This window comes from Lynx rufus, unplaced genomic scaffold, assembly GCF_022079265.1.
Source record: "Lynx rufus isolate CCGP_SWC_20201006 ecotype Redwood Valley unplaced genomic scaffold, mLynRuf1.p SCAF_3, whole genome shotgun sequence".
Taxonomy (NCBI): domain Eukaryota; kingdom Metazoa; phylum Chordata; class Mammalia; order Carnivora; family Felidae; genus Lynx; species Lynx rufus.
The window spans coordinates 188,403,757-188,419,051 of record NW_025814845.1 but is presented as its reverse complement, the minus strand read 5'-3'; the positions used below and the strand labels follow the sequence as shown (position 1 = coordinate 188,419,051).

The 15,295-nt window shown below is 46.1% G+C and overlaps 1 protein-coding gene across 1 annotated transcript in view; it reads left to right on the top strand.

Annotated features, from left to right (window-relative positions):
* Positions 1 to 15,295, top strand: part of WWC2 (WW and C2 domain containing 2) — a 205,165-nt gene that overhangs the window by 101,833 nt on the left and 88,037 nt on the right. Inside the window, exons 3-4 of the mRNA XM_047091855.1 lie at positions 10,417 to 10,620; positions 11,434 to 11,510. Coding sequence (XP_046947811.1) covers positions 10,417 to 10,620; positions 11,434 to 11,510 — 281 coding nt within the window. The remainder of the gene's footprint in view (positions 1 to 10,416; positions 10,621 to 11,433; positions 11,511 to 15,295) is intronic.

The following is a 15,295-nucleotide window of genomic DNA, read 5'->3' as shown; positions in this document are numbered from 1 at the left end:
GGGGGCGTGTGCCGAGCTGGGGAGGAGGCCCGGTGCCCCCAGGAGATCTGGTGGGAGGCTCCAGTGCAAGGGCGGTCGGGATGCAGGTCCCCATTCCAGCAATCCACACCACGGGGAGGGGCTCTGCCGGGAGACCACCGAGAGCGGCGGGGAAAAGGCTCCCCCACAACCCAGTGGCCGCCACGCAGCCAGAGGAGAGGGCAGTTAGGAAGTATGGCGAGGCGAGCGTGGGTTCCACCGTGTCGGGCCCGCAGGCGGCATGGGGAGTCCTGTCGCGGGATAGGCCTGAGGGCTGGAAACTTGTCTGAGCCTCACACAGGTCGATGGGATGGAGGGATTGAAAGGAGCGAGGACACGGGAGAGTGAAGCCAGTTTTCCAGTGAACACCGACAGCCGGTGATCTGGGGCGTATAGTTTGGGAACCAGCTTTCACGCACACGTTAGTTCAGTGTTAAGTGCAGGTGACAGTTTCTGCAGGTTTTGCCGCTGTCTCTTTTCTGTGTCATTAGAAGAAGTGCGACTTTTGGGTGGAGAGATGTTTCCCTGAAAGTTGCCCCGGAGTCCGTGAAGAATTCATAATTGTGGGTTTTAAGGTTAGCTTTCATTTTTGTATCTTTCAGTAAACGTTTCTTTCTTCTTTAAAAATGTTCGTTTATTTTGAGAGAGAGCGAGTGGGGAAGGGGCAGAGAGAGAGGGAGAGAGAAGGAATCTCAGGCAGGCTCCGTGCTGTTATCGTGCCCAATGTGGGGCTCAAACTCATGAACTGTGAGATCATGACCTGAGCTGACATTGAGAGTCGGACGCTTAACTGACTGAGCCACCCAGGCGCCCCAAACTTTCCTTGATTGTATTACTGTGAGTTCTATTGCTTATCAGTGACTGACATCTAACTATTTGAATGCTATTTTTTTTTAAAGATTTTCTTTTTTTAATTCCTCTCCACACCCAGCGTGGGGCTCAAACTCACAACCGCGAGATCAAGAGTCGCGCGCTCCAGCAAAGGAGCCAGCCAGTCACCCCCAAATATTTTAATGTTACGATGGAAGGGACTGCTTTTGGTAAAATTCTGACAAATAAACGGTCAGCGGAATATCTGGAATGCGTCACTATTTAAATCTCACTTGCATCCTTACTTCATACGGACGCAAGTTTAGCTTGTCTTCTTTAAAGAACATTTGCGGAAGCAGAAACGAGCCTACCTGCCCTGACTCGCCAAAACTGAACTCTCGTGGTACCAAACGAGGAGATGAACGCCCTCGGCTTCCCTCTCGCTACCCACGGGCCACCTGTAGGGCTTCCTCCCCGTCTCGGTAGGTTCTCCTGCACCCCCATCCCCAGGAGCCCTCTTGATAACTTTCATATCCCATCTTCCTCCCCTCTTTCGTTTCTTTACCCGTCATTCTCTGGTTTTAAAAATTCCTCCCCCCACTTCTTTACCTAGTGCTTCTGTTGTCTTCGTATTTAAACTCTGGAAACTCTCAAAATGAAACCAAACCCAAACTACCAGAAGAAACCAATAACAGCCGGCTCCCCCCGACCCCGCTCATTCGTACCCAAAACCGTCTTTCAGCCCAAGTCCCTCGCCGGCCGTGGCCCACTCTTTCTCCCCCTCTCGGCGAAGCTTCCCGAAAGCCACGGCCTGCGTGAGGCCTTCGTTCTCCGTCGTGTCACAGAAACTGCCCTTGCTGAGCTCGCCTGAGACCCCGCAAATGGCCCGATCCAGGCCGCACCGGGGTCTCGTCTTTCTTCATCCGACGGAGTCCCTTGTCACTGTGGGCTATTTCCTCTTGCTCTTTGCTCCTTTGGATTTCACAGTACCTTCTGCTGGGATTTATTGATTTATTGATTTATTGATTTATTGATTTTAACATACCTGGCTGCTCTTGCCCGGTTTCCTCTGCCTGTCCCTCGTCACCTGCCCCTGGGCTTCTGTGTGCAGCCTGCGGGTCCCCTTGGGTGAGGACCTCAGTTACTTCCTGAGACTGACGGCTGCCAGGTTTGTCCCTTCAGCCTTGTCCAGAGTTCCAGATGCACGTACTTGATTCTTGCTACGGGGCCCTTTCCTGTCTGCCCCCACAGGCCTCCACTTGCCTCCTTGCCTCTGCCCCGCCCCCACCCCGGAGGACATAGCACCTGTGCTGGGAGCTTCCTTGCAACTATTGGCTCGAGCCCGGGACGCTCTCGGCCCAGCCCCTCGGCTCTCCCTTTCTCCACATCCTTCTCGACCCCTCTGCCCAGACCTCCCTGCTTCCCACAGACCTTCTCCGGCACCAGCCCTCCTTGCAGGTGCCCGCCGCCCCCCCCCCCCCCGATGGGGTGCTCGGTCCGGGTATTTCTACAGTGCCAGGTACCTAGGGATTTTTGGAAAGCACGTGGCAAACGGCCTTTAACTTATTGATTTGTGTGTTCTCCTCACCAAGTTGTGAGCTTCTTGTGGACAGTGCCTGTATCTTCATTTCTTTAACCTTGGGTGCCTAGTAGAAGGATAAACTCTTAAATGTTAGAAGGACGGAAGAGCTCGTTGTTTAACTCACACGCTAAAAGTTTTGTTTGTTTTTGAAGAAACTCAAGTTCATTTCAAGTGTATGTGGTGCTTCAGAAAGCACCACTGTGGATATTTAAAAACTCAATTATTACAATGTAGATTTTTAAATTTACCATTTTGCTTTAGTGCGATAATCGTATCCCAGTGGCCTGATGGACTCACTGTGCCCTAAAGTGCCCAAATTACCCACAGCAAGTGGTTTTCCCACTAAAAAAGATCTGGTCCATTATCTCATTAATCTTAAAGACAGTCTTGTGAAGTAGTTTAGGGAACAAATGGTATTATCTTCTCATAACAGCTGGTCCACACATATGTTGTGTCTTGACATTGTATAGTTTCAGCATTATTTTCTCTTTATTTACAAAAAAAAAAAAATGAAATGAAGACTGTTTGGCTGTTTAATACTATTTCTGTGTAACACTGTTAAGTATCTAGAAGTAAAAGATTTGACCTTGACAATAAAAGTATTTTAGGCCTTACGTGTTTTATGATAGAATCCACCTTTTCGTGGGTTTGTGTGGAGTGGGGGTTATGGATATTGGTGGGCGACATTGGTAACTAACGGAAAGGTAATTATGAAATACGGTTTATAAGGTTTTGATATTATCACTAGAAGCAGAAATAAATCACTTTTTAGTAGCTTTAGAGTTGTGCCTTAATGTTTTTGTCTTTCTTTTGATAATGGAGGTCTCATTGATAGAAAATATACAGCTCTTAAGTGCACCTGGGTGAATTGTGGCAAATGAATAAATCTTTTGTCACGGCCGCTCCGGTCAAGATGCGGATCACCCCCCTAAGTTCTTTCCTGTCCCTTCCAATCACCCCCCTCCCCACTGCTACGGATCGTCCTGACTTCTATCAGGATGGGTTAGTTTTGCGTGTTCCAGAACCTCACGTACACTGAGTACATTTGATTCCGTGAATGGAATCTTTCACTCAGCATATTTCTAAGGAATCGGATACTGATAGCACATGGTATCGTGGATGAATATTCGTGCCTTCATCTGACAGAGAAGCCATATCCAGGCCAGACACAGAACTCTTGGAAATCCACACTAAGAAGCAAATAACCGAATTTAACAAGGGCCGACCTAGACACTCTCCCAACTCTCCTCTCTGCCATCTCGCCCCATGCCCTCTGGCTCTGTGGAGCCTCTCGTCTGGGCATTCTAGCAGGTACTCTCTGGCTTTAGCCTCGCCACACGCTGCCGGCCGCTCCTCAGGACAGAGCGGACAGGAGACGAGCTGGTGCAGGGGGGACCACGCCACCACCGTTGGCCGCCACGGGGTTCAGCCCGTTTTCCCGGGCTTCTCCGGATGGTCGTGGGAGACGCGCCCTTCGGCACCCCCTCTCCCTGCCGGTCCTCCGACAAGACAGAGCCGGGTCGGGCTGCACCCATTTGCAGTACCTGGGGGTATGGGAAGCACCAGAGGTGAGGGATGTGTAAAACAACAAGATAGGACTCACTGCCATGTGATGCTTCTGCGAGTTCCAGCTTCCTTCCACGATCCTCCTTGCTCTTACTTACTGTGCCGAGTCTTGCTTTGATTGTTTTCCGGACATTGTCGCTGTTGTTCTTGTTGTTTTGTTCTGCTGTCCTCGGTTTTTAGTTGTAGTCAGTAGGAGGGACCGGACAGCGTGCGCTTACCCCGTGTTAGCTGAGCCAAACTGCTCTGGATTAGTTGCGAAGCAACACCTGTTGTGTTTAAATTTGATGAAAATTCCTCAAGTGTTGGCGATATTTTATGTGGAGCTGTTTCCTTTAGGAGAAGGGAAATAAATTTGGGACCCTCCTGTTTCATCTGTGTCTTATTTTATCCTTTATGTTTCCCTAGGAGGGGAAACCGTTAGGATATTTTATAAAGAAACATTCTAGGCACTTAAGACATGCGAGTAAAACAAACTTCAGTGGTAATGATACTCGTTTTTAGTGAGAGTAACTAACAGTTGTCAGTATCACTGATCTGTAATAATCCACATATTTCACTTCCGGGATCTATTCTCAGTCGCAGCGATCCTTTCCTTCCACCCAGAGGTAGGGTTGGCGTAGATGACCGTGCCTTTCCTCCTGAACCTGTAGCCTTCCTTCCTGCAGACTGTTCCCCCTCTCCCCTCATTTGCCACGTATTGAGAGTCCCTGTATCTTGTCACTCCCCGAAGATGTGACCTCACCCTCATTCCCCAGCGTGCTGTCATTTATCTGCCGGACTATTGTTCTTTGCCCTTCCCGTGTGAACGACTCTTCTGTCTTTATTTGTGGCTTCGAGCGTCCTCTAATATTTTGTCAGACATTTCATTTATAGGACACTGCCGCGTCTGTTGTCATCAAAACTTGCAAACAAACAAGTACAAAATGGGATTCTTCTGTTTTCCCTTTGACTTTATTATTTTTTGATACATTACAGTCTTCATGATTATTAACTTGAAAAATGTAGAATCATTTTGTCAGTTCTTACAGAACTTTTATCTGTTATGTAATTCCACATTTGCTCCTCTAACCTCTTTTCCACTGTCATTTTCCTAATTCAGACCCTCATTACCTTTGCCTTTGCTTTCTGTCTCTTTTTTTAAAAAAACAAATTGCATAAAAGTGATGCACGTGCATAGGAGAAAAATAGAAAATACAGGCAAATCAAAGGAAGAAAAGTATTGTCCATATTCACACCACCCAAAGAGAACTAAGTATTCTAAGTCTCTTCGTGTGTATCCTTCCAGACTTCATATTACTACAAACAGACACACAGAAGAATTTTAAATATAATTTTATATCACAAGTGGGAGTAGTATGCATACGGTTTTATAAGCTCTTTTCACTTACCATATAATCTTTTATCAAAAAAACTTGCTGCACAATTATACAGACTCTTCTGTAGAGTTAGTGCTGAGTTGCGCAGAGATGGTAGGACCTCACATTTCTGTCAGACGTTCTTCCTCACATACAGCCGAGATCCTTTCCCGGCCTTGCTTAGAACCTTTGTGGTCCGCCATCGCTTACAAATGGAGTTTCATGTTTATTAACCTGGTATTCAAGAAACCACAGGCTCTTGGAGTATGGGGGAAGAAATGAGAAAATACAGTAGCCTGTGGAAAGAACCACCCATCGGGCCAGCAGAACAAAGGAGAACACGTGGGGCGCCTGGGTGGCGCAGTCGGTTAAGCGTCCGACTTCAGCCAGGTCACGATCTCGAGGTCCGTGAGTTCAAGCCCCGCGTCAGGCTCTAGGCTGATGGCTCGGAGCCTGGAGCCTGTTTCCAATTCTGTGTCTCCCTCTCTCTCTGCCCCTCCCCGTTCATGCTCTGTCTCTCTCTGTCCCAAAAATAAATAAAAAAAACGTTGAAAAAAAAAAATTCAAAGGAGAACACGTAAAAGTGCCCTGTTTCGGATGTCCTGAAGGGTGTCGCTGAGGCTGCTAGAGACAGTGCTTTGAGCTGATACCCAAAGAATGACTGAGTGAACCAGGCCTGGGGGAAGAGGGGCTGGGGTAGGGTTTGAGGGTTGGGAGAAGGATACCTTCCCGGAAGAAGAGAGACCACAAGTTAAAGCCGAGGTCTAGAGAGGCCACAGAAAGCAGGGCTTGACGAAAGAAAGAAATGCAGAGCAGCTGAAGGCTGGTGTGTGTCTTTGTGGGGGTCTTGGGAGGTGACTGGAGAAGTCAACAGGGGCCAAGTCCTGAGGGGCCATTGTCTGGAACCTTCCAAAACCCGGTTCCGTCACTGCCTGTTGCATGGAACGTTCCTTTTCAACCAGAGAAAGCCCTGTGTCTCTAAACGGCCGTGGCACCGCATTCTCCTCTCAAGGCTTTTATCACTTTTTACTGCACAGACGTGTGTGTGTGTGTGTGTGTGTGTGTGTGTGTGTGTGTTTAATTCATGTGTCAGAAGTTTTTCTGTATTTTGTAAGTTCTTGGAAGGAGGGACTCATGCCTGAACATCTTGTTTCCCTGTTGTGTGTAGCAGATGGTCGGTACTTGTCTGCAGAAGTAACAACAGATAATAAGCATAGCGGATATTTTCTAGAAAGGAAGACAAGGAAAGCTACTCATGTTTGTTTCATCCATTCTTCCCGAGCACGACAGAAAGGACAGAAATAGGCGTGATAGACAGAAATCACGTTCCTTTCAAGAATCTGATGTGATCTTCCATGGTAAAGCTCTTAGAACTCACAACCGTGTTCTCTGTCTGTAAAGTCCCACATCTAAAACTGACGCCATGTCGGTTCCCTCGAGGTACGTGACATGTTCGCAGACATCATGCAAATTATACAGCATTCTGACACGGTGACTTCCCAGGGTCACCAGGTCTTAACACTAACATACCACATTTTTATAATGCACTTTTTTAGTATTTACATTTAATAAAAATTCTTCACAGTCCGTTCAGCAAATACAACCAATGGAGATGAAGCACGATCCTACTTTATGAAGCCTTCGGAGGTGCCTTCGGGAACCCTCTTTGTAGCTCACATTTGATTTGTACGGCATTTCAGAAATGTAAATGTTCCGCCGCAGCTCTTGTAGCATATAGTATTTAAACCAGCCTACTGGAGTGTTTCTGCTGATCTGTCCAAATAAACGCTCATCGTTTATTATTATTATTATTATTATTGCACTTTATTCATTTAAATGTCAACGTTACTTTCAGTGTTTTGTGGCAATTTAGCCATCGACAGGTATTTTATTGAAACTACACCAGTTCCCCAATATGTAGAGAAAATACGAGTAGACGAAACCTCTGAAGATACTGAGGGAGAACTCGGGGTACATATCTTCCTGTAACTATTGCAACTTACGAATATCTCAAGTTGTTCCCCTGCACTTTGTTTTTGTACCATCCCTTTAGTTGTGTAGCTTATTAGTTATATATCTCACTGGGACACATCGCCCCCAAACCCAGTGGCTCACAATACACTTATTACCTCATGGTTCCTGCGGGTGATGAGTCCAGGCAAGGCTTCGCGGGATCCTCCGGCTCGCCGCGTCACAGGCTGTCTGTCCTCAGGGTGTCAGCCAGGTTTGCTGGGGGAGGATCCGCCTCCACGCTCACTCACGTGGTGGTTGTCAGGATTCAGGTCCTTGTTGGCTGTGGGCCAGCGGCCCCCCTCATTTCTTGTCACGTGGGCCTCCCCATAGCACAGCTTACGACATGGCGGTTTGCTTCACCGCGGAAGGAAAGCCAGGAGCCAGGGAGGGAGGGCACGCACAAGGTGGCCCGCACGGCCTTTTGTAATCTAGTCCCAAGTGCCATCCCTGTTGTACGCGTTAGAAGCAGATTACTAGGTCTAGCCCGTATTCAAGGGTCAGGAATATGAGGAGGTGAGGATTATTACAGGTCATCCACAATGGGGCAAACTTTTCTAAGACCATAAATTCCCATTCGTTAGAGGATGAGTTCTGGACTTTGAGTCAGATGGCGTTTACATGTTGGAAATGCTTGGATAGCCGGAGAGCTGAGTTGTAATGAATATCGTCACTTGAGAAGTTTAGGCTCTTGGGGCGCCTGGGTGGCTCAGTCAGTTAAGCCTCCGACTTCAGCTCAGGTCATGATCTCACGGTTTGTGAGTTCGAGCCTCGCGTCGGGCTCTGTGCTGACAGCTCAGAGCCTGGAGCTTGCTTCGGATTCTGTGCCTCCTCCTCTCTCTGCCCTTCCCCCACTTGGGCTCTGTCTGTCTCTGTCTCTCAAAAATAAATAAGTGTAAAAAAGAAAAAGAAAAAAGAGAAGTTCAGGCTCTTAATTAGCTGACAGCTGCCCGTTCTCCTTATTCTCCAAGGTGGCTGGGCTGCCCCACCGTGATGATGTCCTTGAGGATTCTGGGCTGGAGGGGCTGTCCAACCGGGACTGTCCCCTCCTACGTCTCTTTAGACATTGACTCCAGCATGGTTTTTTTCCCATAGTTACATGAAATATGCCTCTTTGGCATGTTGCAATATTTACGTCTTTAAAAATTAGAGCTCAGGGGACACCTGGGTGGCTCAATCGGTTAAGCATCCAACTCTTGGATTCGGCCCAGGTCACGATCTCACGGTTCCAGTATGGAGCCCCACATCGAGGCTCCATGCTGGCGGTGCAGAGCCTGCTTGAGATTCTCTGTCTCTCCTTGTCTCTCGGCCCCACCCCTGCTTGCACTCCTCTTTCTCTTTCTCAAAATAAATAAACCAAACGAGACTTTAAAGCAAAATGAGAGTTCAAAATACTACTTTAGAGGACGCTCAACTTTTTGTACCAGTGATGGTGAAGCAGAGATTCTAGGCCCGAGTCAGCGGCTGCAATGTGTCTGGCTAACTCAGGCCATTTTGTAAATCATCCAAAGCCTCTCTAAGCCCTAAGGGGACCCAGGGTTCATAGCTGAACCACTCCAGTTTAGTGTTATCCCTTATCCCCAGACACCACATTAGTTAGACGTTTCCAGAACCAGCCTGGCCCCTAGAGGTTCTCGTGGTCCACGTCAGATCCCCTCATATCACTGTCTGGGTTTTGACTTACTGCAGCCTCCGGGGCCAACCAGTAATACGGAGTTGGGGTGCCGGAAGATCGGGCTTCACACGCAAAACACCTTAAACAGCACGTGTCATGGAACATTCCAGCAAACTAACAAATTAATTTTCCTGTCCTAATTGGTCGGGAACAGGTTCTCGTATTCATACAGCGGCCGACCCGTTTTGACACACCTGTTTTGGCGGTAACTGATTGAATTCAGAGAGGTGACTGCCTGTCAGCACAGGGAGGTCGGTGCCATGGAAGGAAGTTGTACCACAGTCCCCCTGTCCATGCTTGCAGGGCCACAGGGGGAAGCCCCTGGTTCGGTCAGGAGGCAGGAGGAGCGAAGGAGAGAGCGCTGGCCAGAGCCTTCTTTGCGGTTTCCGTGGGGAGGAATGGGCGAGGCAGGGCGGGCAAGTTTGGGCAAGCTCGAGATTGGATCGTTTGGATAATTTCGTGGAGAAGGCAGCGTGTGGGCCATTGCAGAGGGGTTCGTTGGAATCTCTTGTGGAACTTTGAAACCCGCCATTGCTTGGGTTCTACCCACAGAAACTCTAATGGGCCGGGATTTTCTTTTTGTAAGAGCTCTCTGGGCGATTCTAGTATCCAAGACTGCAGAACCAAGAACCGGGCCGTAGAGTGTTCTTCAACCAGGACCAGGCTTTGGTTTGGCTTTTTGGCTTCTGTGTTGGGCTTGTTTTTAAATGTCAAACCCACTGTGGAATGACAGATATTTTTGTAAAGTACAGTAAAAATGAATTCCTTGAAAAAAGGGAAAAGAAAGTAGAAAATGCAAGCCCCAATATTATTAGAGTCATCACTATACAATAACTATATAAAATTGCTATGAAGATTTCAAAATGTTTCCTCGTGACTTCTCTACTTTTTGCAGTGGACGTGTGAGAGAGTTCGGGGACCCGTGTAGTCTGCCCGCAGAGACTCTGAGTGGCGCTGATGTAGAGGGCAACATGGCGTCCCGGATTAAGTTAATGGAAACATGCACCGTGGGAAGCAGATTGGGTTCAGATCACACAGGGCCTTGAATGCCGGCATAAATAGCTTGGCTTTTATTCTGTGGGTGTTGGGGAGCCAGAGAATTCTTGAGAGGAATGGCGGGACCCCAGCTAAGGAAGCCGACTTTGGCAACTTGGTGTAGGATGGCTTCCCAGTGAGGATAAACTGTTAACGATCTGAAAGGGAGTGGACTGTGGGGAGCCCTGGGGATAAATAAAACTCGTATCAGATTTCTGGAGAAGTCACTTCACAAATAACCAACAAACTGCCTAGAGTATATAAGACTTAAAGCTGGTAAGTTTTTTTTTTTTTTTAAAGCTTAAATAATCCAAAAAAAAAAAATCATTAAATTCTAAACGATAACCCACCTGGTGTATTTTCAGAAACCACACAGATCGAAGATCCACGGAAACAGTGGAGGGGGGAACAGGAGAAGATGCTCAAGGACTATCTCTCGGTGGCCCAGGATGCTCTCAGGACACAGAAGGAGCTGTACCACGTGAAGGAGCAAAGACTGGCCCTGGCCCTCGATGAATATGTACGATTAAATGACGCCTATAAGGAGAAGTCAAGTTCTCACACAAGCTGTAAGTGCAGTGTGGCTGTTCAGACTGTGAGAATGGGGACCAAAGTGTAGCTAAGAGAAGGCCACCTGCGTTTCGCTGGAGTTGCCTGTTGAGGCCTGTCCCTTCCTAGGCCGAGAAAGTCCCCGGAAGCCAGGAGAGAGGGCGAGGGTACCCCGCAGACTTCTCGGCAGGGCGCCTCCCCTCCGTCCAGGCAGCAGTCGCTCCCTCATTTGTGGGTCATCAGTCCCTGGTGGTTTTCACTCCTCTGCCTGATTGCCGTTTACTTATTTATGAGTTAATGTTTACCTCTGCGGGTCAAGGCAAATAATTCGGCCCCCTTTGCTGCTCTTGTGCAGTATTTTAGCGGGAGGAGCTAGAACTGTTGGCTGGAATGAAGTTTTCTGTCGATCACCCGCTTACATCTCAGAAATGGATCGCCTGGAGCTGGTTTGTTTAAAGAAGCAGTCTTGATGTGAGCGGCTCAGAAGCTCTGCTTAAACTACCGGTTTCTGGGTAACGCACAGCTCTGGCAAACCGTGTGCACAGGAAGGTCCTCTGAGAGTTCGTACATAGGTGTGAAATCCAGAAACCAGTAGGCTCCGTGGTCTTTAAGGCATTCCTCTTTCTTGAGTTTTTTTTTAAAAAAAAGTATAAAGGTTTGAAGACTACTTTTTATATTTAGGTGTCTGATGAATGACAATAAAGGAGTTATAAAGTAAGTATCCACAAAAGCATGTAAATCTCGTTTTTAGAGTTTGTAAATTCCAAGCTGAGAGCTAGTTCTACAACTGGTAAAAGTTCTTTTTTTTTTTTTTCTTTTTTCTCTTTGAAAAGTATTCTCAGGATCTTCATCCAGCACTAAGTACGATCCCGATATTTTAAAAGCGGAGATCTCCACTACGCGATTAAGGGTAAGGTTTTTCTTTATCATGGTTCTATGTTTAACATAGGCATCGAATCTGAGGGTGACGGAGAGGGCTTTAGGGATCTGGCAGGAACGTCCTCCACTTTTTCCTGGAAGCTGGCCATTCTGCCTTTGTTACCACGTTCAGTGCCCGAGACCGTCCTTGTTGGAGAGACCGTGTGTTCCGTTACTCGGCGATTGTTATTACCTGCATCGTGTTACGTGTATTATACGCACCCAGTATGTTAAATGTACTTATTTAATGTACACTAATGTGACGTTACAATAGACTTAGAATATTTAGTATATTAAATCAAAATTTGAGTCTCTGTAACCTTCCCTGACCATGCTGGAAAGCGTCTTCCAGAGCTGAGGGTAACTGCCCTCCCGTTGGACAAGCCGGTACTTACAGGTGCCCACAGATCGTGTTCCCACATCATCCCTTCTCTCGGTCAAACTTCACTCGTTCCTCACACTGCCTCATGGCTTTGTTTCCCGATCTTTACCTTAAATCTTTTTGACCGAACTGCTGCTAAGGCCAGACCTTGTGTATCCTTGATGTTTGGAGACTGAAAGACCGTTCGTCAAGTAACTGCATTCATGCAACCAGGACGTAGGTCACGAAGTAGATTATTATCATGACTCCAGAAGCCCCCACTGCGTCCCTGCACCGACGCTGTCCTTCTCCCGAAAGGTAACACTGGCCGCCTCAACGTGGTAGGGGAATTTTTTGCTTGCTCGCTTTGGATTTTGTAAAACGGGAATGTTACCGTACGTATCATGAATGGCTTCCCTTGAAGGAACATTTGGAGATTCATCCACGTTAGCCTTTACTGCGTTAAAGCATCCCACTTTTGTCTGCACACCCTGATTTCTGTATCTCGTCTAACTACCGATGTACGTTAGCGTTTATTCCGATTTCCGGTAATTAAAAAAAATACCTTTCTGTGATGCATGTCTTTTGGTGCACGTAAGTACACGTTTTCATTTGTTGTGAAACTCGGAGAGGACTTGCCATGTCGGAAAACACGCATGCTTCAACGTTAGCACTTGCTGACAAAGGGCTTCGGGCCTTCTAATTTCCTGATACCTGCCCTTAAGGTTTAAACTACTTTTTACACATAGCTTCTGCATTCATCCCCCAGGTTTTGAACTTCGTATTTTTATTATCAGTTCAAAATATTTTCTAACTCTTTATGATTTCTCATATAAGGGTATTAATTTTTAAACAGTTGAGGATTTTTTTACCTTTTTTTTTTTTTTTTTTTTACTGATTTCAGCTTAATTCTCCACTGTGTCTTTTTCAGTTCTAAAATTTCTATTGGAGTATTTTTTATTTCCAGTTACTTGCCCACATTCTGCACACTGATATGTAGGTTTTTGAACAAAATAATCCGTTGCTTTTAAGCTCCACATCTTTATTAATACAATGTCTAGATTTCCTGTACGGTGGATTCTTCAATGTGGTCTGTTTGTTTCTCATGACTTTTGCTCACTATTTGGGCAAGCTTCGTATCGCTGCTTACTTTTTATTAAGAGCCATGTATTATGAATGAAGAAGTATGAGGATACTTTGAACTTTGGGATGAAATTGTCATCCTTCAGTGAGGATTCAGTTTTGCTTCTCATGGCCAGTTAGGCCAGGGGCCGATAATTATAAATCCGTCTCGGGTCAAGCTATCTGAAATCTGGGCTTCATTCTTCTTCTAAGAGCGGGTCTATTTCCCGTCTACCCTTTCTCTCAGGGCAGAGCTCTTCAAAATCCCAACTGAAATTTGAGAACGTTTATGAGGGCCCCTTCTGCTCGACTGAGGTCAAACTCCAAATCTCTCCCCTGAACCTCTCACCTCTATGGGATCGATAATAGCTCTGTACTTGTGGCTTCAGTCGCTGTCTTCTCCCACCTTTTCAGCCTCTCTGTTGTGCACACAAATGCTTCAAAAGGAAAAACATCACCTAGTCTAGATCTTGACTATGAGCTTTCCTTACCTTTTGAGTCTTTAGCACAAGTTCCTGCTGCCTTGGTAGTTCTCCCGTGTCTTCATGTAGATGTTTTGTTTTGTTTTGTTTTTTCTCACAACTTTTCTATTTGTTCTCAGAGGAAGAGTGTGAAAACAGTTTGTATTCTTAGAAGCTGTATCTCCCTTCAGTTTGGATTTCTTGGTTTAATTTATGAAATCATTAATAGAAGTGTTCTGTCATTCTACCATAAACATCCGTCCAGTGTATCACTGACCCTTTACTCCGTCAGCCCACCATATTCCTCTGTACGTTTCTTGAGAATATCATGCGATGGCTGGTCAGATGCCTTGTTGTTGTACCTCAGTACTGTGTCTACACATTTCTGTGATCTGCTTGGCTAGATACCTTACCTAAAAAATGGAAATGAGGATATTTTGTCCAATTTACTCTTAGTAAACTTCAGCACTCACTTGAGCTATGCACTTCTCAGGAAATTATCACTTATGATTGCCCTTTGAAATTTTAACAGTTTTTCACAGTTCTTATCTTTGTAAAACACGTTGTAAATGGAATATTACGCAAGGAATAGTGTTCCATTTTTTCCTTTTAGGAAAGATGTAAACCAAAGAAAAGATTTAAAAGCAAATGCATGTAGGATATCTCATCCACATAAACCATTTAGAAGGAAATGAAGCCCCATTGGAATTGGGGGATCCCAGGAGACCCCAAGTGGTCACATTCCCCAGACCTGTCTCCTAATGCAGCTGGCCCTCTTAGATAAAGCTTATCTTGCCCCAGGTTTGATGTACTCTTACTATCAACAGTCTGTATTTCATATATATATTTCATCACTGTGAGGCCACAAAAATGAGGGAGTGCCCACCTTAAGAAAGCGCTTCCCTCCAGAAGAGGGTGTAAGACATTAATAACCAGCTGGAATGTGGGAGATCAGAAATGACTGTCTTCGTCTTTGTCATTCGTGAACAGTTTAACACTTCCTGTCAGTGTAAATGCCTTTTTATAAGCACTCCCACAGAAATTGGCCCTTGTGGTCTATGCTGCTGCTGTCGTGGTCTGAACACTGTGAATCAGATGGTGCCCTCGCTCTGCTGTTTGTGCACATTTTGGCCAGGTAGCCCTTTTGGAATGCCCCCGCCATCCGGAAGTGGATGGGTGACTTGGCAGAGTCTCATAGATGTTGGTAACTTGGCCCTTCTTGGCTTGCCTCCCCTTTAGAAATCCCTGTGTCTGTTAGTCCCTGTCACAAGCTGATGCCACAGAAATAATAACTCATGAATGAACTGACTCTTCCTTGCTTTGGGGTCTCAAGCACCTGCCTGCATTTTTGGTCACCAGCAGTTGTTCAGGCATAGCCAAACACTAGCGTCATGCTTCATTATCTTGATGTAATGGTGTAAGTAGATGTCGTGCACTTGTTTTACTGAATTAGAGCTAGTTGGTCAAGTATTGGGGAGCTAGGTGCTTAGGAACATCTATCTAAAACATCTGTTTTAGGTCATAGGTATTGGTGATGATTGGGTTTTCTTTTCCCCCTTGGTCAAGGGATAATAGTACTTCTTGACATCTTATTCCTCATTATTGAAATGGTGAAATAAGTAAGTTCATGCTTTTTATTAATATACTCATGAGTTTTAGAGGTGTCATTTAATTGTACGAGAAAATCTTTCTTGGGAAGAGGAACGTAAAAACTTTTTACTGCAAAATTTATTATTTCTACAGGGAAGTCAGCTATTTCTCAAGAAACTGGGAAAAAATACTATTTACTTTATTCATAATAGATACTTAGACCATAGCCTTCTTGGGATAGAG